We start from the raw sequence: 23,834 nt of genomic DNA on the forward strand, positions 1-23,834 counted from the left end.
CGTTCTTTTTGAATGACCTTTCTTAGTCAAACATATGAATCAATTTGTAATACAGCTTCCAGTTAATCCCAAATGCTGCTGCAAAAATTATTACAAGAACAAGAAAATATGAACTCATAACCCCAGTCCTCACATCCTTACACTGGCTCCCGGTTAAGTTTAGGGCAGATTTCAAAATCCTCCTTTTAACATATAAAGCATTAAATGGCCGAGGTCTGGCTTACTTATCTGAACTTATCATGACTTACAAACCAGAGGGCACATTAAGATCTCAAGATGGCACTCAGGTCTCCTTAGGATTCCAAGGATTAATAAAATAACAGTGGGAGGTTGAGGTTTTAGTTACAGGGGTCCCCTAAACTGTGGAGTGGTCTGCCTGCTACTATAAGAGATGCCCTTTCGGTCTCAGCTTTCAAATCCCGGCTGAAGACTCACAACTTCAGTTTAGCACACCCTGACTAGAGCTGCTGATTAACTGTGCAGACTGTCATTGGCACTAAAACATTAGTAACATGACAGAATTTGTTACTAACCCTCACCTGTTCTGTTTCTCTTCTCAGTACTCAAATGTGCCACTTGGTGCCACAGCCCACCTGCCAAGTTGTTCTGCCTGCCTAAGACAGTCATATCTGACCGAGGATCGTAGGAATTGTCGGGTCGAGGGTTCCTTTCATCAGATTGACTGACTCAGCTGTGGAATGGCCAATAGGGGGATAATAATAATGATAATAATAATAATAATTAATAATTCATTACATTTATATAGCGCTTTTCTCAGTACTCAAAGCGCTATCCACACAGGGAGGAACCGGGAAGCGAACCCACAATCTTCCACAGTCTCCTTACTGCAAAGCAGCAGCACTACCACTGCGCCACCTGTGAGGCGGCAGCTTGAAGGCCGAGGTCTCCAGGACTCTGAACAAATCCAAATATTATGGGATGTCATCTCCTGTTGAATTCTGCTCTGTACTTGTAATATTTCTATTGCACTATTATATTGTATTGAGGACGACTTGTTTTTTGTTCTCTGTATTGTGTTGTATTTACCCCATTTTTTTTGACACCCACCGTACACCCAACCTACCTGGAAAGGGCTCACAATCTGAACTGCCTTTCCCAAGGTGTCTTCCATTTTTTGTCCCCCTACAAGGGTTTTTGGGGAGTTTTTCTTTGTCTTCTTAGAAAGTCAAGGCTGGCGGGCTGTCAGAAGGCAGGGCCTGTTAAACCCCATTGGGGCACTTCTTGTGTGACTTTGGGCTATACAAAAATAAATTGTATTGTAAATGTATTGTATTGTTAGCACGAACGAATCAGTTCAGCGGAGCTCAATGGGAATAGTGCTAAAGCGAATGTCCTGCGTGACATCGTCATCATGTTCCGTTTCGCTGTTGCTAATGGTTGTGTAAAGCGTATGCACAAGAATCGCCTGACTTGTGAGTCTCGTTGTACTGTTGGAGCAGCGAGCAGTAGAACAAGCAGCATCTTACAGTACGTACCCACGATGTGTTTTGCAGCACCAGAAAAGATCAGCTGAAAAACCAATTTCTAAATCCTTCAGTGCCTCCTTAGTAGTCCCTGTTACTGCTGGAGGTTATCCACTTCCTCACTTGTGAAGACCTCAGATAAATGCGAGTTTAAAGCCTCTGCTATTTCACTGTATTTTTTAATTCCCATTTACTATTTCTGATGTACCACACCTTCTTCTTGACTGTTCTTTTACTACTAAAATACTGAAAGAATCTCTCAGGGCCTTATCCGCTCTGTTCCTCTCCAACTGTCTTTTCGCCTCCCCGATGTCCTTCTTAATGGTTGCCCCTCAGAAGAACAAGCAGCATCTTACATACGCACCGAGTGTTCCGAAGCACCGGTAAAGAACAGAAGAAAAACCTATCTGGGGGATAATTGTTGATCGTGTGTCATAGCTTTATGGCATCATGCTGGAACTCAAAAAGTTTTGGATTTTGGAATTTCAGATTAGGGACACTCAGTCTGGGTCCCATGCCCAGTCGGGACGCCCCTGCTGCTTATGTTCCGTGGGGAGCAGCCATGGGCAGCTCAGTACCTCCCCCGGGACACTTGGTGGCAGCCTCCCTGGCCGACAGTGATTCCCCAATCTCCCGCAGGGCTCCATGGGAGATGGAGTCCTCCACAGCCTGGTTGGGGCCCGGAGTGGCTGCTGGTTGGCTGTCTGGTTTCAACAGCCTGGCTGGACGAATCTTCAGCTCCACCCGGAAGTGCAATTAGGACCAGGTGGTCAAGCACCTGGAACGTTTCCGGGTGGGTTATAAAAAAGGGCCAGCCACCACCACTCGAGGAGCCAGGGTCAGGAGGAGAAGGACTAAGCTTGATGAGGAGATGATGGGAGAGGAGAAAGGATTGTTGTGTTGTGTTGGAAGAGTGCTTTTGGACTGTGTATTGCCTGTGGGTCATGGGGAAGACGTGCGCCCACGGCTGAAGAAAATAAGTCTTTGTTAGTTTTATACGTGTCTCTGTGTCTATCTGTGTCGGGTCAGGTGCCTATATAGCACCTTGTTACAATATATATATTATATATATATATATGGTTGAAATAGTTTTTACTGTCAAATAATGCAAAGAGTACACGACACATGTTTCGCCCTAATTCTGGGCTCATCAGGCGTACACACTCACCGCATCCCCTCTCGGGAATCGAACCTTGAACGTCAGCACCAGAGGCGAAGCCCCTAACGTTGCGCTATGGCGTGTGGTTCGTTTATTTGACAGTATGTAGATCGGGGTAATTACATTCATGGCATTCATAGTCTGAATCACAATCTGATTGTATGGGTGGTTACCTGCCAGGTAACGCTTGTGATTGGTCAGCAAGTCGGCTAACATCCGCCACGGTGCCCTCTTTCAGTTGCGAGAAGCAGATCATAGAATGGTTGAAATAGTTTTTGTGATGGATGGCCAGGGCTGGGATGACAGCCGGATGGAAGGACCGGGATAAAGAGAACATCCACAAAGCATTACCTTCCCCGGGATGCTAGAGGGCAGGCACCCCCCTCCCCGTCCCCAGATAGCTGTGGCACCATGGATTCCCGCAGAGCATGTTGGGAGCTGGAGTTTGATGCAGCCCTGTTGGGTTTAATGGGGGCCGCTAGTGGGAGCCTGCTATGTTGGGCTTTCACCTCACCTGGGAGTGACCCCAGACCACTCCCAGGTGCAGCATAAAAGGAGCCGCACATCTTCATTCGAAGCCAGGGTCAGGAGGAAGAGGACGAAGCTCGCTAGGGCAGAGTGGAAGCGGAAAGAGAGAAGAAAGAAGAAAAGAAAGTGGTGTGCCATACATATTGTACTGTGCTGCTTGTGGGAACAGTTTGGGAAGTGTGCCCAGTGAAGATAAGGTGTGCTGTGCTTGAACTGGTGCCCTGTGTCTGCTTGAGTCAGGTGTGGATGGCTGGAGCTCCCCCTGCTGGTCACAATACATGTATATCTATATGGTGTTAATGACGTGTTAGATCAGGGGTGGCGAACTCCAGGCCTGGAGGGCCGCAGTGGCTACAGGTTTTCATTCTAACCCTTTTCCTAATCAGTGACCAGTTTTCACTGCTCATTAACTTTTCCCCATCACTTTAATAGCCCTGTTAGAAGAGTTCAGCCCTCTGAATTGATTCCTTTCTTCATTACATGACAGCCAAGCAGAAATGAGATTTGAAACAAGCTAACAGATGACCAGCTAAACTGGGGCTTTAAACTCGAACCAATTTCACTCCAATCACTTTCTTAATGAGAAGCCAATTCTTGATGTTAATTAAACCCGTTATTTAATTCCATGGCTTGTTGCTGCTCTCATTCTGCCACACTGTTGTTTTTCTGTTCTTTCTAAGAGCACCAATGTCAAAATGTTTTGGTGACCTGAGAGATCAACCTTACCAAGACCATCACCTCTCTTTAATTTCAGATATTGTGTGATGGGCACAGGGGAGCTGGTCATGTGGTGGCTTGTTTTGGGTCTCATTATTGTTTGGCTGCTAATTAAAGAAAAAGAAACAACTGAGTCAAGTTAATTAAAAGAAGTAATCAGAGGCAAAAACTGGTCACTGATTAAGAAGATGGTAAGAATGAAAACCTGCAGCCACTGCGGCGCTCAAGGACTGGAGATCGCCACCCCTGTGTTAGATGGATGGGGGTCTCGGCCAGGAATGGAAGGCCACCAAGCACGGACAGGGAGTGTTTGCCTCCCAGAGTCACATTCTTCCCCGATACACATTGTGGCAGCATCCCGCTGGTGGGACATCCCCTGGGAGGGCTTGGAATTGCAGTCTCATAGGTCAGCCCTGCTGGGATTCCATCCATCCATCCATTATTCAACCCGCTATATCCTAACTACAGGGTCACGGGGGTCTGCTGGAGCCAATCCCAGCTAGCCCAGGGCGCAAGGCAGGAAACGAACCCCGGGCAGGGCGCCAGCCCACCGCAGGGGGATGTAAATCCACTCATGTAAATCCGTGATCATCAGAGGTGACTGTGTGCAGATGGTGCAGACCTATAAATACCTGGGAGTGCAGCTGGATGATAAATTAGACTGGTCTGCCAATACTGATGCTCTGTGTAAGAGAGGACAGAGCCAGTTATACTTCCTTAGAAGGCTGGCGTCCTTCAACATCTACAATAAGATGCTGCAGATGTTCTATCAGACAGTTTTGGCGAGCACCTTCTTCTACACGGTGGTGTGCTGGGGAGGCAGCATAAAGAAGAAGGACGCCTCACGCCTGGACAAACTGTTGAGGAAGGCAGGCTCTATTGTAGGCATGGAGCTGGACAGTTTGACATTTGTGGCAGAGCGACGGGCACTGAGCAGACTCCTGTCAATCATGGAGAATCCACTGCATCCACTGAACAGGATCATCTCCAGACAGAGGAGCAGATTCAGTGACAGACTGCTGTCACCGTCCTGCTCCACTGACAGACTGAGGAGATCGTTCCTCCACCACACTTTGCGACTCTTCAATTCCACCCGGGGGGGTAAACGTTAACACCATACAAAGTTATTGTCTGTCTGTATATCTTCATTGTTATCACTCTTTATTTTAATATTGTTATTATCAGTATGCTGCTGCTGGAGAATGGGAATTTCCCCTTGGGATTAATTATCTATCTATCATTATAACCTCTTTAAATGACTTCCACCTGACCCAGAAGTGCTTCCAGTTCAAAAGGCTGTGGCACCAGAAGTACTCCAGGGTGTGGCATAAAGGAAACCGAGTTTCCCGTAAGGGCAGACAGAGCCGGGAAGAGTGTGGACGAGCCTTCGAGGGAGGTATGGAAAGAGGAAAAAGTATTTTTGTGGTGTTTAGTTACTGCTTAAGAGAATTTGGAGAATGGTGGAGGTATTGTAAATAAAGAAGAGCTTGGGTTTGAACCCAGGACTGTTGTCTGGGGGGTTTGGGGCGTTGCTATGACCCCTGCTAGTCACAATAAATACATACAGATGAAGGACAACAATAATCACAAACAGCACAAAATTAGGACAAAACGTTTCCTCTACTTAAAGAAAAGGGCACACGACTTATGAATTCTGATCTGTCAATTCTTGTGGTCACAATGACTAAGATCTTTGCTAACTTTAAACTTCTTAGTGCCTGAAGGTGACGTGGATTTACTCACAGCCATCCTGCACTGGCTTACCTCCCTCTCAGACGTTTCTGTTTGTATGGTGCTGCTCTGAACTTTCCTCCTGAATTTCAGAAGAAACTTATAAACAGCTAAAGACTTCTCCTTCACAAAGTTTATTACTTTTGAATTACATTGGCAGGGTTTATCCTAATTACTGTGTTACAATTAATAGTCCTTGGAATCAAAGCAGGTGTACTTAAGATCTGTCGTAGACATTGCTTGGTTACTTTTCTGGTCGTCTTTCTCCAGCATATGGAAGGATCTTCAGTGCGCTACTCTGTCTCGGCTCAAGAGCTTTCATGTGTCGCTTTGGTCACACCTTCTGGCTGCAGGCCAGTCTCTTCAAGGCTTTAATGTACAATGGTTTCGGTTGCTAACAAAGTGTCGGGGTAGCTGGTGATCAGTTAGATTCGGTCAATTAGCAAGACAAACACGTGGCTTTTACGAAGGGTCTCAGTCGGCTCATGCACTTGCGTTCCTTAGTAAGGTTTGGTCTCGCCATAAACACCAACACAGACAAGTCTACCAATCATTCTGAAGGACTGGGAAATGACAAATAGCATCCTTTTATATAAAAAGGTGACCAGGCAGATCCAAGAACCTTAACGGGCATCACAGGAAAATCAATGGAAGGAATTATTAAGGAGAAGATTGAGCAGAACATGGCAAGGAGTTTAACTGAACAGTCAGTGTGGGGTCAGGAGAGGGAGGTCGTGTTTTATTAACAGGCTGGAATTCTATGAGAAGGCAACAAAAGGATACGACCAGAGTGGAGCAGATGAGATTATTGATGTGGACTTTCAGAAAGCATCTGATAAGGTGCCACATGAGAGATGGGCATCAAACTTAAACATAAAACAAGTGGCAGTTCAGGGTGTGGGGTGCAGAATTGGCTCAGACACAGGAAGCAGAGGGTGATGGTGCAAGGAACCTCATCAGAACTGGCCGATGACCAGCAGGGGGCAGTGGGGGGCTGGTGCTATTTTTAATATCTATAAATGATTTAGATAGGAATATAAGTAACAAGCTGGTTAAGTTTGAAGATGATACCAAGATAGGTGGATTGGCAGATAATTGAGAATCCATTGAATCATCACAGAGGGACCTGGACAGCAGACACGCTTGGAGAGATGACATTTAATGTCAGCAAATGTAAAGAATGACACATAGGAAGTCAAAATGTTAAGTTTGAATACACAATGGGGGTCTGAAAATCGAGAGTCCACCTTAAGAGAAGGATTTAGGAGTCGTAGTGGACTCTAAGCTATCAAGTTCCAGACAGGGTCCAGAAGCCATTAAGAAGGCTCACAGAATGTCAGGTTATATAGCGCCTTGACGTGTGGAGTACAAGTCACAGGAGGTTCTGCTCAAGCTTTATAACACACTGGTGAGGCCTCATCTGGAGTCCTGGGTGCAGTTTGGGTCTCCATAAAGACACAGCAGCACTTGAGAAGGTCCAGAGAAGAGCAACTGGGCTGATTCAGGGCTACAGGGGATGAGTTATGAAGAAAGATTAAAAGAGCTGAGACTTTAGGAGATGAAGAGGAGACCTGACTGAAGAGTTTAAAATGATGAAGGGCTATGAGTCCAGTGGATTGAGACGGTGACTCATCAAGAACACAGTTGGAAACTTGTGAAGGGTAAATTTCACATAAACATTGGGAAGTTTTTCTTCACACAGAGAAACACTTGGAATACGTGACTAAATAGTGTGGCAGACAGTAAGACTTCAGGGACTTTCAAACCTCAACTTGATGTTATTTTAGAAGAATTAATTGGGTAGGACTGGCGAGCTCTGCTGGGTTGAATGGCCTGTTCTCATCCAGATTGTTTGAATGTTCATCCAGTCCTGCACCAGACTGCCCTTCGAGTTGTGGGCACACTCTACAGGCAATGGGGTGCAACTATGGACAGCAGAAGTCATGGGCACGTTGAGAGAAGTGCGCTTGATAGAAGAGATGGACAGATTTGGGATTTTAAAGGAAAGAGCAGACATCTTGCCAGCTGTTTCTTGGGTACACATAAACCCATCCTATTGGGTTGGCCCTTGGAGCAAAATTGTGTCCATCAAGAATGCCAGTCATTGAGTTTATTTGAGCCAAATGCTTAACTAGTAGTTAGATGGCACCTTGAAGAGGGACGTCACTCGACTTGTGACTGATCATTTTATCAGATAAGGTTCAGAGGCCGCGTTCTGAAGAGAGGCTCAGTCAAGAAGAAGCTGATGTTAAGCGTGTCTGGCAGCGGCTTTTTATGCCAAGGACTTGGGTATCAGGCGTAGCAAAGTGGACGATGCCTGTCGCTCCGACATTACTAATCAATTGAACTGACCACAGGTGGGATCTAAACAAGGTGTAGAATCTCAGTGATGGTCCAAAGGATGGGATACACCTAACCATAAGCAAAGAGTCTGAATACTCATGACAATGAGATCTTTCAGTTTTTCATTTTTAATAATTTTGCAAAAAATCTGTAAATCCTGTTTACACTTCTGTCATTCTTGGGTATTCAGTGATGCGTGATGTAGAGGATTTTCAATTATTTTAGCACCAGGCTGCAACATGTGGTAAAATGTACCAAGGTGAAGACTTTCTGAAGGCGCTATATACACGCCACTTCTGGATTTAGGGCACGTGGCGCTGAGCGAGTCAAACAAAACTGATGGTCCACTGACTCCACTTCAGCTTGCAAGGGCTGAGAAATCACTGAGTTAGTGAGGATTAGTGCCACCACGGAGGAGTAGAAGAACGCTGGGCCTCCTCCTGGCTCTACCATCAGTGGCTTCACTTGCCAGCACCCCCCCGGGAAACACAGTGTCACACATGTGCGCGTGGGAGGCAACTAAAGAGCCTGAATGAGTGTAATTCCATGCCGGACCAGTGGGTGGCGGAGTGTGCTAATCCTTTCTCTCTTCTTACAACTGCAGAGCAGAGTTGTGGGAAATTCCACTAGGCCCTGATGATGTCACTTCCGGTCCTGACTTCCGATGACATGACTTCTGGTCCCTGCTCCCAACAACGTCACTTCTGTCCCCGGGCCTGATGATGTCACTTCCAGTCCCAGCTCTATTAACACCACTTCCAGTCCCAGGGCCCAATGATGTCACTGCTGGTCCCGACTTCCAATGACATGACTCCTGGTCTCTGGCTCCAACAGTGTCACTTCTGGTCCAGGGTGTTTTTTTTAGATAGATAGATAGATAGATAGATAGATAGATAGATAGATAGATAGATAGATAGATAGATAGATAGATAGATAGATAGATAGATAGATAGATAGATAGATAGATAGATAGATAGATAGATAGATCATTAAACCCACCATCTTTGCCGCATCCAAAGCAGTTCTGTTCTTGACTCAAACCTGTACTATCGTGCAGCCTGGCCGGGCTTCAAATATACGGGAGGCGCCCCAAACCCTTAACTTTTTATTTGACAACGGACAATCCTGATGAAGCATTGGGGGCCACCAAACAAGCCACACTGGCCTCTGGTCTTCCCACCACAGCTTCTTTTAGAACATTTCCCATCATAATCCACAGTTTTGTTGGCTCTCATATCTGAAGTTCATGTTGTTATAAAATAGCTTTGCATTTTTCTGCCTCTGTTTTAATGGGACATCTTGGGACCACCCTGCGCTTGTGGATGTGTCCTGAGCTCCAAGAGACGACTCTGACCTTAACAGCTAACATGTCCTTCTCCGCCGGTAAACAACGAGCGGTCAATCTAAATGAAATGAAGGCAAACCACAGCTTTGACTTGTGATGACCACAAGTGATTAGCCAAGCAGACGCAGATGGGGATTTTGGTTTATCAAACAAGTCTGAAAATGGAAAACCTCGCGAGCGGATGACGCACATCACGAGAGACAAGAGCTCACTAAGGGGGTACTGGCTGCTAAAAGTCAACTCCAATGTCCGCATGGCCTGAATGGATCTAAAGAATGAAAAGAAAGGCTTACGTTCGCTCCTTCTCCTGCTGCTCCTTCAAGATCTTGTTGGTCTCCATGGCCATCTTCTTTTTATGCATGAGCTCCTGGCGGTCCAGCTCTCGGCGCCTCTCTGTTGCAATCCGCTCGTCCTCAGTCATGAAGAGCTCCTTGCCCTTTTGAGAAAATGATGACATAAGCAAGGTCAACACCATGTGATGAAATGTCACCTGCATTTTAATATCCAATGGGAGAAGTGGACTGGTGTGTATGGTGGTGAGGGGCACCAGGACTGGGCAGCAAATGGGAGCACTTTGAATGATCAGCTTATGAGAGGACCAGACTGGTCAGCAAGCAGGGAACCCATGGCATAGTCAGATCATTTGGAACATCTGGACTGGTCAGCACATGGGGGGCACATGACAGCATCTGAGCTGGTCACCGTATCAGGAGTGCCCAGAATAGTCAGCATAGGCGGCGCACCTGGACTGTGTAGACTATGGGACGGGCTAACAAACAGGAAGCACATGGAGTACTCCAACCATTTAGAACATCTGGATTGGCCAGCACATGGAAGCACCAGACCAATCAGCATTTGTTCAACAAACAGGAAGAACCCAGACTGGTCTGACGATTTGGAGCAACTGGGCTACTCAGCATGTGGGGGGCACCAAATTGGTCAACAAACAGGGAGAACTTGGACTATTCAGACTATTTGGACCACCTGGGCTGGTCAGAATATTGGAAGAACCTGGGCTGGTCTGACTATGGGGACAATAGGGACTGGTGATAATATCAGAAGCTTCTGGCCTGGTCAGTATATGGCAGTACCAGACTGGTCGACGAACAGGGAGCACATGGACCAATTAGCATAGGAGCACACCAGCCCAGACAGATTATTTTGGAGAACCTGGACTGTCAGCACATGGGGAGCACATGACAGCACCACAGATGGTCACCGTATCAGGAGCACGTGAACTGGTTAGATTATGGGGACGATATGGACTAGTGACAACATCAGGAGCTCCTGGCTGGTCAGCATATGAGAGCACCAGACTGGTCAGATTATTTGGAGCACATGGGGAGCACATGACAGCACCTGAGGTGATCACCGTATCAGGAGTACCCAGAATGGTCAGCCTAGGAGGCGCGCCTGGACTGTGTAGAGAGACTATAGGACTGGCTAAAAAAACAGAAATGAAACAGAAAATGAACTTGGAGTGAAGGACTGACAGGCGGCAGGGTGGCACAGTGGTAGAGCTGCTATAGTCAGGAGACACAGGCGCACATCCCGGGTCCTGTATGTGTGGAGTTTGCACGTTCTCCCCGTATCTGTGTTCCTTTCCTCCCGCCGTCCAAGGGTGGATCAGCAAAGCTGAATTGACCCCTGGTACGTGTGGTAAATCTGTCTGTCTGTGTATGTGTGCCACGTGATGGACTGGTGCCCTGTCCGCCCAATGCCAGCTGAGAGACTCCACGAGCGGCTCAAGGATGAAGCAGCTTAGAAAATGAATGTGTGAAGGAATGAAAGCTTGAAATAAACCGCGAGCCAGAGCTACAACTGAACGAATGTGTTAAGGTGACAACTTCAAGATATGCCGATGACTCCGAGTGTCTCAGTGTCCGAGGGAGGCCATCATCACGCAAAGTGACCTTCAGTCTGATTACCGTTGAAGCAAATCATTCAAATCAAACAGTCAGAGAACGTGAGCCATGAGGCCGAGCTCTCAGCGGCAGTTTCAACGGACCGGCAGATCACACCTCGGAGCTGTGCCGGAGTCTGATGAAGAATTGACAAAAGCGGTGGATGTGATTGTGACCAACAAGGAGGAGCTAGAAAGCCGATTAGCATTTGTGACCTGCACTGGGGGTCAGTGGGGCGCAAAGACGAACTAAGAAGTACAGGCCACCCCGGACACGGAGGCTCTTGGGCCCGGCCGTGTCCCCTCCATACCTTTGCTCGGGTGTGTAGCTGTACGGCCTCAGCTAGTCAGTGACGTCTCGGGCCTGAAGGATGAGCTGCTGGGGGCGACAACCCAATGGGTGAAGTTTTGGGAGGCAATTTAACCCTTAAACCGCCGCAACCAGCTATAGTCGGTTCCCAGTGCAATTTGCCAGCACGCCGGAGCAGATCGGTCCATGCCATCCATTATTTGAGCAGCCAGCTTGTGACCACTGGCGCCCCCTGCAGCCTCACTGTCCCTGAGATGGAGCCGCTGCACTACAGTAGACTGGCCTGCCACCATCAGCGTTGGCATCTGTGTGCTTACGTGCAGCCAGTTCAAGCGCAGTTGGCGCAGTCGGTGATTTACTGAATTTCATCAATGGCGTCACTTGCACCTTCCACATAGAATAATAGATTGTTCCAGTAGTTTTTTTTAATAGTTTTTATAGTTCATTGTCAGTGTGTAAAATGATCAGCATTGTAGTGATTATGACGCTCTTTGCATGAAAAAAACATGTGTCCCATTAAAATGTCACTTTGTCTTGGTGAATTGTGACGTTTCCTTAAATATTTGGCATCCGGGGGTGCATTAACCCCCCAGGTATGTGGCAGATTAAGGGTTAAAGGGTGTAGGCATTTCAGTAATCTGCCTATCCTTCTGTATGTGAAGCCTGAGGAGGCGGGGCCACCTTGTTAGGCAGCTGGGGCTCCGCCCCCCACGGCAGTCCTTAAGTCAAAGCCGAAGAGGGAGCAGCAACTCCGCCATTGCGTCTCTGTTTGGCGTCCCATTCTCGATGATCACATTTCCATTGGGTCTTCTGGCTTTTCCACGCCTGCTCTCACTTCAGGGTGTCGTCTTCTGGATTGTGGAGTATTGGATTGGTTTGCTCTTTTTTTGCTCCTGCCTTGATTTTTCTTCTTATAGTTTTTAAGACTTTTGAATGAATTTCTAAGTTTGTGGACGCTGCTCTGTTTTGTTTGCATTAAAGGGGTTTACGGTTTTTCTCTCTCTCCATTTCTGAACATTTTGACACTTTGAACCTTAAAGGTGCCTTACCTTCTATTTGTGGACCCAGGCAGGCCTGAAGCCAGCATGTTGTGTTTGTGTCCTGCCTGCCTGTCGGTGGTGTGGGGTATCCAATGGGCTGCTGCGACTTTTTGTGTGTTTCTTTTCTTGGCCTCCTGTTCTTTATGCCCTTCATTGTGGTGTACAACAGAACACACGTGACACTGCTGAGCCCACCGCTTTGTCACATGCAAGGTCCTAAATCAGACACCCTGCTCAGGTCTGCCTGTTGTCTCCTTGTAACTGCGTGTGTATAAAAGGCAAATTCAGTACAAAAAACAGAAGAAGGAAGAAAAGGCCCGGCTACTTACGGCACCCGCATGGACCGTGATGGTCAGGCTTCTGCTGCTCTTCAGAACTTGTATGGCCTGGAGGGTTAAAAAGAAGATACCTTGAGATGAAGGGCACCATGGCAGAACTAAGTGAGGGCCATGACTGATGGCATTGGAAGTGAAAGGAAAAGCCATCAAGATGAAAAGCTTTTTAAGTAAGGGGTACTAAGGAACAGAAAATAACACTACAGCCAGCAAAGGAGCCGCACAAATGTGGACCACCACACAAACCAAACTCCCCTTCACGTTACTGAAATTTAAAGCGGATTAACAACCTCACAATCAGACAAACAACAGCAAACAACTGCAAGAGATAAAGACATGGAGAAGAATCAACTAGAAAGAACAACAGAAAACCAACCCAACATCTCCAGCCCTGCTAATGGCAGTGTGCCCCCTAGAGGTCAAAGCTAACACAAGACCACCCACTAGTGACTGTGCTGATGATGGACTGTAAAGGTTATTAGGTAGACTGTGTCACACATGCACGTCACAGGAGACCTCCGCAGACTCAGGTCAGGCCTAGACGGGGGGCTGGGTGGGGCTACCACTAACTTTGTCCTCTTTGTCTTCTTCCCTCACAGTACAGAAAAGCCACCCAATAAGGGCACCTAGCCCCGCCCCTTTCAGTCTGATGGCCATAAAAGCTGAACGTCCCAGGACAGGAGGCCCCAGCGAGCAGCAGGACGGAGTGCCGTTCTGTTTGGAAACTTTGCTGTTCTATGGATGAGAAACCCGTCTGGGGATTAGCGCAAAGACGTGCATTTCTCTTTCCTTTTTGTTTTGTCTGGTGATGAATGAAAGGGGGCGACCCTGATTGGTGTCACAAAATCTAGATAGATAGATAGATAGATAGATAGATAGATAGATAGATAGATAGATAGATAGATAGATAGATAGATAGATAGATAGATAGATAGATAGATAGATTCATATAGTGCCTTTATATCTATCTATCTATCTGAGATGATGGCTCCTTTGGCAGTCATGGTCACAGTCCTGCCAGCGGAGTCCAGGATGATTTTTCTTTTTTTTTTAAATATTCCCCACGTTACGTTCCTCAGAGTCTTACATTCCCGGATGTGAAGGTGGCCTTCAGGTCCTCAGAGCGCAGATACCCTGTGACATCTCTCAGAAGGCAGTCCAGATGAGCCAAAGCTCGGGCCAAATGGCAGATGGTGCTGTAAAGTGTGCACTGAGCCTTTTTCAGGTGCAGAAGGCACAAGTTCCAAAGTCAGGTGGTTCTGCCCACTCATCATGGCGCCAGAGTGTGGCAGCGTGTTCATATTGATTAGCAAGTAAAACATTCACCATGCTCTGTAGATCTGACAATAAGGAGCTGATAAAGCAGTTCTAGAGCACCATTCACGTTTATCCACTTCTCTATCTATCAAATAGCACCTCTCATTTCTATCACTAATCAGGGTGCCCCAATACATGGCATGTTGAGTGGCACATGTAAATTAGAATGTCATTGGCACCTGGACATGTGACAATAAGGACTCTGTAAGCCTATAAGTGTGTCTTCTTGTGTCACAGAGTGGCAGAAGTAACGAAGTGCAGACAGCTGACTCAATAAGCCTCATCAGGTGGGTCTTCCCTTTTGACAGTTTGCAACCCAACCCCCCCCCCCCCCCCCCCCCCCAGTGGTGAAGGCCATGAACTGCAAGCTACTCAATGAGCAACGAGACAGAAGTTCCAAGGTCAGGGAGTCCTGATCACTAATCATAAAGAGTGGTAACAGGTGGCAAATTGATTAGCACATGCAAATAAAAATTTCACTGGAGTCTGAACAGGTGACCAAAAAAGACCTTCTAAACATATAACCCCCAAAATCAAAGTCTTGGGGAGCCTGGGCCAATCCTGGCAAAGAAGAGAAAAATAAATGAAAAGGATGCAGCAGGTCTGATCAGATGGTGGAGTACGTGAGATGCAGGGTCAAGCTGCTTACCTCTTGGTGGTCCAAACTGGAAAAATCCACTCCATTCACTTCAACAATCTGGTCACCAACCTGCCAGACACAGACAATCAGATGATGAGTTCTGGTCCTACCTGTACAGATGCTCATCAAGTAAATCGCATGTCACAAACACACTGGGAAATACTGAGTTGTATCACTTCGACTGGAGTCTGCTGGGGCAGATGCTGTGAGCGGGCAGCAGGGATGAGAGCAGTGAGGAACAAAGCAAAACCACCTTCTTTGTTTTAAGGTGACAGAGCTTCCTCCACATGTAGGTGGGCCTCTCTGCTCCTCGATTCTGATAGGTTATATGGCACGGTGTGCCAAAGTACATAAGGGTAACTTCACCTCAGTAACACAGCAGATCTGCCCAGGTACACCCGTAGAGGGCAACGTAGCTGCTAGCCTGGTGTGTCAGCAATAATGCCAGTTAAGACACTAGAGGGCGATGCAGTCAACGGTATCATTAGTGACAGTGATAAGACACTAGGGGGCGATGAAGACAGAGAGAGTATCAATAACACAAATTCAGACATTAGTTTTGGCACGCAGACTTATTTTGTTAAATTGGAAGAATCCTAACTCTCCTCTGATAAGTCAGTGGGAAACTGATGTTTTATATTATTTGAAATTGGAAAAAATCAAATTCTCAGTTAGAGGATCTGTACAGAATTTTTTTAAAACTGGGCAGGAACTAATCAATATTATTTTAGAATAAGAGAAATAACTATTACCGCATTTAATTCCCTTCTCCATTTTTTATTTACCTCTATATATTTCTTCCTTTCTTTTGTTTATTGTTGCCTTATTAAAAAGCCCTAAGCAATTCTCCTTTGGCTAAGCTCTCCTTCTCAGTGGTGGGGTTTGATTTGTCTTCAATTTTCTTTTTGTTATAAATTGATCTATTTGTATGGAATGATTACAATAAAATTAATTAAAAAAAAAAAAAAAATTCAGACATTAGTGGGCGACATGGCCAATGTTGGCATCAGTAACAGTTCAGACACTAGAGGGCGACATAGTCAATGTTCTCATTAGTGCCAGTGATAAGACACTAGGGGGCGATGAAGACAGAGAGAAGATCAATAACAGAAATTCACACATTAGTGGGCGACTTGGCCAATGTTGGCATCAGTAACAGTTCAGACACTAGAGGGCGACATAGTCAACAGTATCATTAGTGACAGTGATAAGACACAAGGGGGCGATGAAGACAGAGAGAAGATCAATAACAGAAATTCACACATTAGTGGGCGACTTGGCCAATGTTGGCATCAGTAACAGTTCAGACACTAGAGGGCGATGTAGTCAACAGTATCATTAGTGACAGTGATAAGACACAAGGGGGCAATGAAGACAGAGAGAAGATCAATAACACAAATTCAGAAATTAGTTGGCGACATGGCCAATGTTGGCATCTTTAACAGTTCAGACACTAGAGGGCGATGTAGTCAGGGGTGCCATCATTTCAAGGTAAGCCAGTTATTTCCGGAACAGAAAGCACAAGTTTACGTGTTCTGCTCAGTGACAATGTTGCCAGAGTGTGGCGATGTGTTGACTTTCACCAGACTGTCTACATGTGACAATAACAGCCCTACAAGACTTCTAAGGTTGTAATTGAATTGTACAGCCTCACCATCCAGTGCCACACACTTTTGTAATGTCATCCTTAACTCTTTCTGAACTGTCATTCTTAGACACCACAAGAGTGCCCAGACATGTGCCAGCGTGTCACAAACAATGCCACTGATTGTAACATGAGGTCATATGAGGCCCATCACGTCCATTTTCAAAAGCGAGTGACCCTGAGGCCTGTCTGCTTTAAGCCGACCCGCTTTGAGAGGTTGAACTCATGTCCACTCTTGAATCACAAGTTTTGGAGGAGTGCGAGTTTAAAAAGTAAGCAAAAAAAAAGGGAAAGGGGCAATTTTACGACAAAGAGTTTCTGCTCTTTTGAATTTTGATTTCAGAGTGGACCGTGTGATAATAACCACTGGCACACACCGAGAGGCGGCCAGTATTAGCAGCAGTAACTTTAATGTCGTTGCTCTTACCAGCCTCTTCTGATTTGAACTCTGAGGGCACTGAAGGACCACTGGCACAGGACAGATTGGCACCGCCCCACATAGAGGTCACACAGGAGGGGCAGGCCACATTTTGACAGATTTCCGGGTACAGAGGTTTGGTAACTTTGCAGTATAAACTGACAATTGACACCACACTGTGCAGGTGATTGTCGAGAGTCTGTCTGCCGTGGCGCCTGAGAGGTCCTCCAAAGTCTCTTGTGTCCCAGGGCCTCAGTGGGCCATGATCTGTCCATGTAATAACTCCAGTTAATGTACCAGAGTAATGCTGTAAATGATCCTTCATATTTATATGTCTTTTTAAAGTGAGTGCTCTGCCAGAAGGAGTCAGGCGGAGATCACAAGATAAGATATGGAGATGAAAACAGACAAAGAGCGTCACCGAAGACACTGTCACCAAACCAAAAATCAGAACTCTAAAGCGTTGTCGGTAGTTCAGTTATAAGGATTTGCTCACCAAGGAAAACGTCAAACATACAACACGCCGGTCTCTTCATTTTCACTCCGTAAAGCCGCATGACCTGCAGGCGCTCATTGTGACCTTTATAGCCTTGACCCTGTGATGTCACAGCAGCTCACTTCCGGGTCGTTTGCCTGGCAACACAACAGTGACTGCGCTTCAAAATGGCAGCCACCCATGAAAATGAAATGGCCTCAAGAAAGTTATTAGATTTGGATTCTGTACACTCCAAAACCTAAAAGAAATCTGAAAAGGTCCACCCAAGTACCCCCAGAAAGCCAAAGAAATGAGAAATGAAATCCAAATTATAACAGGGAGAAGCAACCGGAAAGCTGCCTACCTAATGGGGAGAAAAAAAAAGAAAAGATGAAGTTGAGTAGAATTAGGAATCTAAAGTCCAACTCACCTGCAGCCCCACCTCAGCAGACAGAGACCCCGGCTTGACGTTGCTAATAAAGATGCCGGGTTTCTGGTTTGGTCCACTCGAAATGCTGAAAATGCCAGACAGAGAAGAGCCGGTAAGTGAAGTGACAGGAGAAGTTGGGCTAAGAAAATCAAGAGGTGGCCAACGGTGACAACGAGGACAAGGACAAAGGGGCTTTAGCTCAGGTTCTAAACATTCAGGTACCCCGCTATACTGACTACACTGGATAGAAGGAACTAGAAATGAAAAGACAAGTGGGAGAACAAGGACAAGGTCCAAACTGGGACGATGTGAAATGAAGAAACAAAACTCAGAACGCGAGTCACAGATACGCCACTTGAGAGTCCCAAAGCACGGAACTCCTGAACAGGACCAGAAATACCCACCATGTGGGGGAAATACCACCAAAAACCCTGGTGAGCAAGTCAGATGACCCTATAGAATCTTTAAGAAAAAAAAGATTTATTAACTGAAAATCCCTCTCTAATCCTCCATGGAGCCCAGAAAGGCAAACAAGGAGTTGCAATGCAAAGCAAACAACGTCCCAGCAAGTCAAAAATACACAGCATTATGGTTCATTTAATTTCTATTGTTTCTGATTTTTACGTTATTTCTGTAGATTCTGCTTATTACTGGTTAACTATGTACAATCTCTTCAGGTCTGCATGCATCCCTTGGGATTTGTGGGTGGTTCTGTCAGAGGCGGGGCCACCGTGATGTCATAGCTGTTGGCTCCTCCTCCTGGCTTTCTATTCGAGCTACCAGGCAGGATGCAGCAGTCAGACATTTTGTTTTTCTTCGTTGTTATCAGTTACTGGATTTTCTGGTTTATGATTCTGCTGCTCTGGCTATGGATTTGGTTTCTGGATTTCAACTGTGGATTGTGTTTATTTTGGGTTGCCTTTTAGAAAACTCCTTTTTGCCTTTTTCTGTTAATAAATCCTTCTTTTTATGAAGGTCGTTTTGATTGAAGCCTGAGGTTTACGGTGGCCCTCCTACTTGTGGGTTGTCACATATGTCTGCTTGGGGATCGTCCAGATGGCTCTATACGAGTGCAGGGCGAGAGCGCGAGGAGACGTGGCTACTAACAGGATCCCCCTGCTTTCCCCACAGCTCACCCTTGGACCGGGGCCTGTAAATGCGGGAGGATGGAGTCGTTGTGGTCACCTTGTCCGACCAAAAGCCACCGGAGTGACAGGGAGCGAGAAAGAGAGAAGGGCTTGTCAGTTTACGTTCAGTTTCATTTATTATCAGGAGCACATCGCCAGGGTGGCCCGCGCTTACCTGTCTGTGTTTTGTAACTTTTTCATTTCAAAAGTGGCCATTAAAAAGGGAACAGCTGGCATGGCAGCACAATTGTTGCATCCTAGTCCAGAAAGTTCCTTGGAAGATTAGACTTCCAAGTTTCTTTTGAAGGCTTCAATCCCTTTTGGGCCTTCTAAGCCTGAGACAGGCCAGTTGGACCTCAGATCGGGGTGAGGGTTTACCAGGCAGGCAAAGGAGGTCTGGCTTGGCCAGTAAAGTCTTTTAGTGAAGCCTTTTGGGGGTCTATCAGCCCTCATTTGCAAGGTTTGTGTCTCCAAATCAGGGCAAACAAAAGTCAAAAATTCAAAAAACGCAATAAGCATAAGCAAAGACTCCAAAAACGTACCGACTCCCAACCGCCAGGAACTGTGGGAAAGCCTCGCCTTTATGGGGCTGAGGGCAGCCCCTGGCGGTCACGGGCAGGTGGTCCCACCTTTTGTGGAACAACCCGCAAAACACATGGAAGATAACAAAAGAGACTACGTAAATAACAACATTAGCATTAAAACTAATCGGCAGTGCTCTCCCCTCGACCTTCTCGTATACGCAGATATGGGGATGGATATTTGAGGAGCAAACCACAAGGCAATGATTATATTTTTATATTTTGGTCATTAAAGAACCAACATCATGAAATCAAATCAAATTAATAATACAGGGTGAGTCAAAATGATGTTAACACTAATGGTAGCGCTATGTGTACACTTAGATATGACTTTTGTGGACAATTTATGTGCCCTGGATGGTATGTGTGTTGAACGTGATGACGAACAGCTTGGGACATTCCTGTAAATCATCTCGCACATATGAAGTATGTTTTTGTGAACACATTTTTCCGCTATTCAAATGTTAACATAATTTTGACTCACCCTGTATATTGAACAGTTATTATATAATTATAAAGCTGAATAAAATCAGACTCTGCAGCTGCATGAATAAAAGGCTGTCATTGATGGCTGGGCCCTTGCCCGGCCAGGACACCTCTGCTATGGAGGGACCAGGGGCCTCCTGCGTAACACCATGCGTAGAATTCACATTATGACATGATATAAGCACAAAAGCGGAAATGTGCTTAAGCACAAGAAAATCCAAATGCATAAATCTGTGCGAACGCCAACTTCCATGTTCTTCGGCTCCATAAATCCCAGTCAGCGTGAAAAGTAACGCGCCTGCTGTCCCGCCCCAACTCCTCCCAGAATTACACCTCTTTGAATATGCAAATCAATTTAAATAGCCCTTAAGCTCAGCCTTCTGTAAAATGACAATGACAAAAAGCACTGGGGAAAATAGAAGAATTTCAGCGAATGCCAAGTGGAGGCAAATAAAAACGTACTGTTTGTTGGTTTAAACAGTGGGATACACAACAAAAGGAAGCTGATCGAGTGACATAGCGTGTCGAAGAAACTCGAAAGCTCAAGTTCACAAAGTCACACAGTGGCCGAAATAAAAAAAGAAGTTGTCACATATCAAAGTCACCGTGAAAAGGCGAGTCGTAGCCCACCGTCTGAGTGTCATATGAAAGCTTATTAGGGTACAGAGAAAAAGAAAATAGGGACACAGTGGGGGAAAAAAAACACAAAATGTCAACTTAAATCTTGTGGTACCCGGATGGGGGTGGTACCCAGCCGGGACGCCCCGAGAAGACCGGAGGAGGGCTTGTGCCTCCTCCAGACCTCGAGGGGTCGACCGCCCTGGGGGCCGCGGGTACAGAGCTGTGAAGTTCGGCCCTGTAGGGGCCCGTGGTCACCGCCAGGGGGACCCCAATACCTGGAGGACCCTGGACCACAGCACTTCCGCCACACCAGGAAGTGCTGGGGGGGGGGGGGAAGAGGAACAGGGACACCCGGAGTGCTTCCGGGGAGACAGCCGGCACTTCCGCCACACTGGAGCGTGTCGGTGGGAGATTGCCGGGAACACACCTGGAGCACATCTGGGTGTTTATTTAAAGGGGCCGCCTCCCTTCAGAGATGGACTTGAGTCGGGTGGAAGAAGGACAAGGTTTCTGGAGGAGAGAAGGAGGCGGTGTGAAGAGATAGAGACAGAGAGAGAAGGCATTGTGATAAGGCCTGGACTGTGGGGTATTGGGGGCTTGTGTGAGTATTGATGGACTGTATAATGGAGACCCTAAATAAACGTGTGTGGGGTAATTTAAACGTGTCTGCCTGTCTGTGTCCGGGCCAGTCTCCACCATCTCTAAATTTCCACTTTAATCACGTACTTTATTTTGTCATTAAAGTAGAACATCATAAACTTCATCTTAAAATCGTTTAATTTACTAGTTTCTCAAAACCCATCGTAACTAAAGTAGCACATTAAATGCTTTGTTGTGTATTTGATCTTCTACGTGCTCTTCCTCCGACAGGACACAGAATCCATGACATTCATGATATTACAGCTCTCTGAATAATTCAAATACTGAGATGTATATGTGATATCATTTTCATGATGATAGGAATTAAAGTGTGTTATTAAACATGGGAACACGGTGGCGCAGTGATTGTTCATATCTCACGCAAGATGCTTGCTGCGCCATGTGTGACCTTCAATGAAATGCTTTATTGCAGCAGTCCTGTCTCTTTCAAACGTGCTAACCTCCAATTCCTGTCCTTACTTTTCTTTCTCCAAATACCCAATCGCCACACAATCAGCTCTGTAATAGACGTGAAGCCATCTGTAAGCTTAGAACGACGATTCTTTAAAACTTTTAAGGAACATTGAAATATCTTTGTAGTACGTGTTTAATTATTCTATCCATCCAGTGTCACGTCAGCACCAGCAAAAATACAGCGGGAACAATCCGTGAACGGAGCACCAGTGGATCGCTAGCGCTGCAGCACCGTGTAGTTAAAGTTAAATCTGTGCAATATAATATACATATTTGCTGCATTTCATCTTAAAAATGATATCGCCATCATATGTAAATATGCACTTTATAAAGTGGCTCAGGTTGTGTAATATTATAACTGTAGTGCAAGTTTACAGTGAGGTGATTGTACGTATGAGTACTAACAGTTCTACACTTGTAGCACTTGATTGACTGATTGAGAGCGTTTAGAGTTCTTGGGATGAAACTGTTTGTGAACCGCGCGGTCCGTACAGGAAAGGCTCTGAAGCGTTTGTCATATAATAATAATTAATAATTAATTCTTTGCATTTATATAGCGCTTTTCTCACTACTCAAAGCGCTCAGCAATTGCAGGTTAAGGACCTTGCTGAAGGGCCCAACAGAGTAGAGTCCCTATTGGCATTTACGGGATTCGAACCGGCAACCTTCCGATTGCCAGTGCAGATCCCTAGCCTCAGAGCCACCACTCCGAGAGCAGTCAATAAGCAGCGTGTGCTAGATGCTTTATACCAGTAATTCTCTTTCCAATCAGCTGCTGTACAGCTGTGATTCACACTCAGATACAGTGATATAAATACTCTGAGTGGTGCAGTGAGAGTAATATGGAAAAAGATGATCTGCTGTGGTAACACCTAACAGGAGCAGCTGAAAGAAGAAGAAGAAGAAGGTGCAGTGAGAGTAACAACGCTAAAGCAGTTATGGTATTTAGAACAGTTTGACCATTCTGTGGGACCATTATATTGTTACAGGTTAATTACAATCAGATGCATTAAACTAATAAACAATATGCGGTTAATTTCAGTGTATTTATAAAGTCGCATCAAGGATGTGGATCTAAAAAAGAAAGGGAAACCACACAAGAACAGTAGCACTGCTTTGACGCTGAGTGCCGCCAGTCTGCAAAACCAAGCAGAGAACTTGTGTACGACAGGGTATGAGGTACCGTGGAAATGTGCATGGCTTTACACCAAGTTTAGGTTTTATAAAATCGCAATTTGAACGTGGAAACGTTCGTACACAACATTTTTGTGCATACGTACCGTTTATACATGAGGCCCCAGGGGAGCCTGTGTGGACAGAACACTAGATGGCAGCCCCCCACATCTAAAATGTACGTGAAGTCAACACAGACGGAGACAAAATCGTTGACCATAATAATATAATGCACACATTTAAGAGACTACTATGAATCCTTATATTCTACTGAGGTTAAAGAAGACAAGACACAACCTAATGCGTTTCTGGATGCACTACAATACCACAACTAAATACTCTCAGTGCAGAAGAATTGGATAAACCTCTGGCACTATCATAGTTACTAGATGCTATGAACTCACTTCAGAGCGGGAAAGCAGCAGGTCCTGATGGCTACCCTGCTGAATTTTATAAAACATTCTCAATTAAGTTAGCTCCCCTTTGATTAGCAACATTTACAGAAGCTAGTGACAATAAAATTCTACCTCAAACTTTTTGCCAAGTATTAATTACTGTTTTTCCTAAGCAAAACAAGGACTTATTACAATGTGCATCATACAGACCAATCTCACTTCTGAATAACAATGTTAATATATTCTCCAAAGTCCTAGCTAGAAGGATTGAGAAAGAGCTTCCTTCAGTAATATCAAAGGACCAAACTGGATTTATTAAAGGCAGACCCTTAGCTGTCAATCTTTGATGCCTGCTTAATGTAATATATTCACTCACAAAGTCTAACACCCTCAAAATCTTATTATCTTTGGACGCAGAAAAAGCATTTGATATGATTGAATGGAACTACCTTTTCACCACATTAGAGAAATTTGGGCTTGGCCTGAACATTTGTGCATGGATCAAACTACTGTATAAC

General features: G+C 45.7%; 1 protein-coding gene across 1 annotated transcript in view; it reads right to left on the bottom strand.

Annotated features, from left to right (window-relative positions):
- Positions 1-23,834, bottom strand: part of ush1c (Usher syndrome 1C) — a 170,714-nt gene that overhangs the window by 63,287 nt on the left and 83,593 nt on the right. The window contains exons 9-12 of the mRNA XM_028796119.2: positions 17,821-17,905; positions 14,862-14,921; positions 12,890-12,946; positions 9,601-9,743 (exon numbers count right to left, since the gene is read on the bottom strand). Of these exons, the coding sequence (XP_028651952.1) occupies positions 9,601-9,743; positions 12,890-12,946; positions 14,862-14,921; positions 17,821-17,905 (345 nt within the window). The remainder of the gene's footprint in view (positions 1-9,600; positions 9,744-12,889; positions 12,947-14,861; positions 14,922-17,820; positions 17,906-23,834) is intronic.

This window comes from Erpetoichthys calabaricus, chromosome 2, assembly GCF_900747795.2.
Source record: "Erpetoichthys calabaricus chromosome 2, fErpCal1.3, whole genome shotgun sequence".
NCBI lineage: Eukaryota > Metazoa > Chordata > Cladistia > Polypteriformes > Polypteridae > Erpetoichthys > Erpetoichthys calabaricus.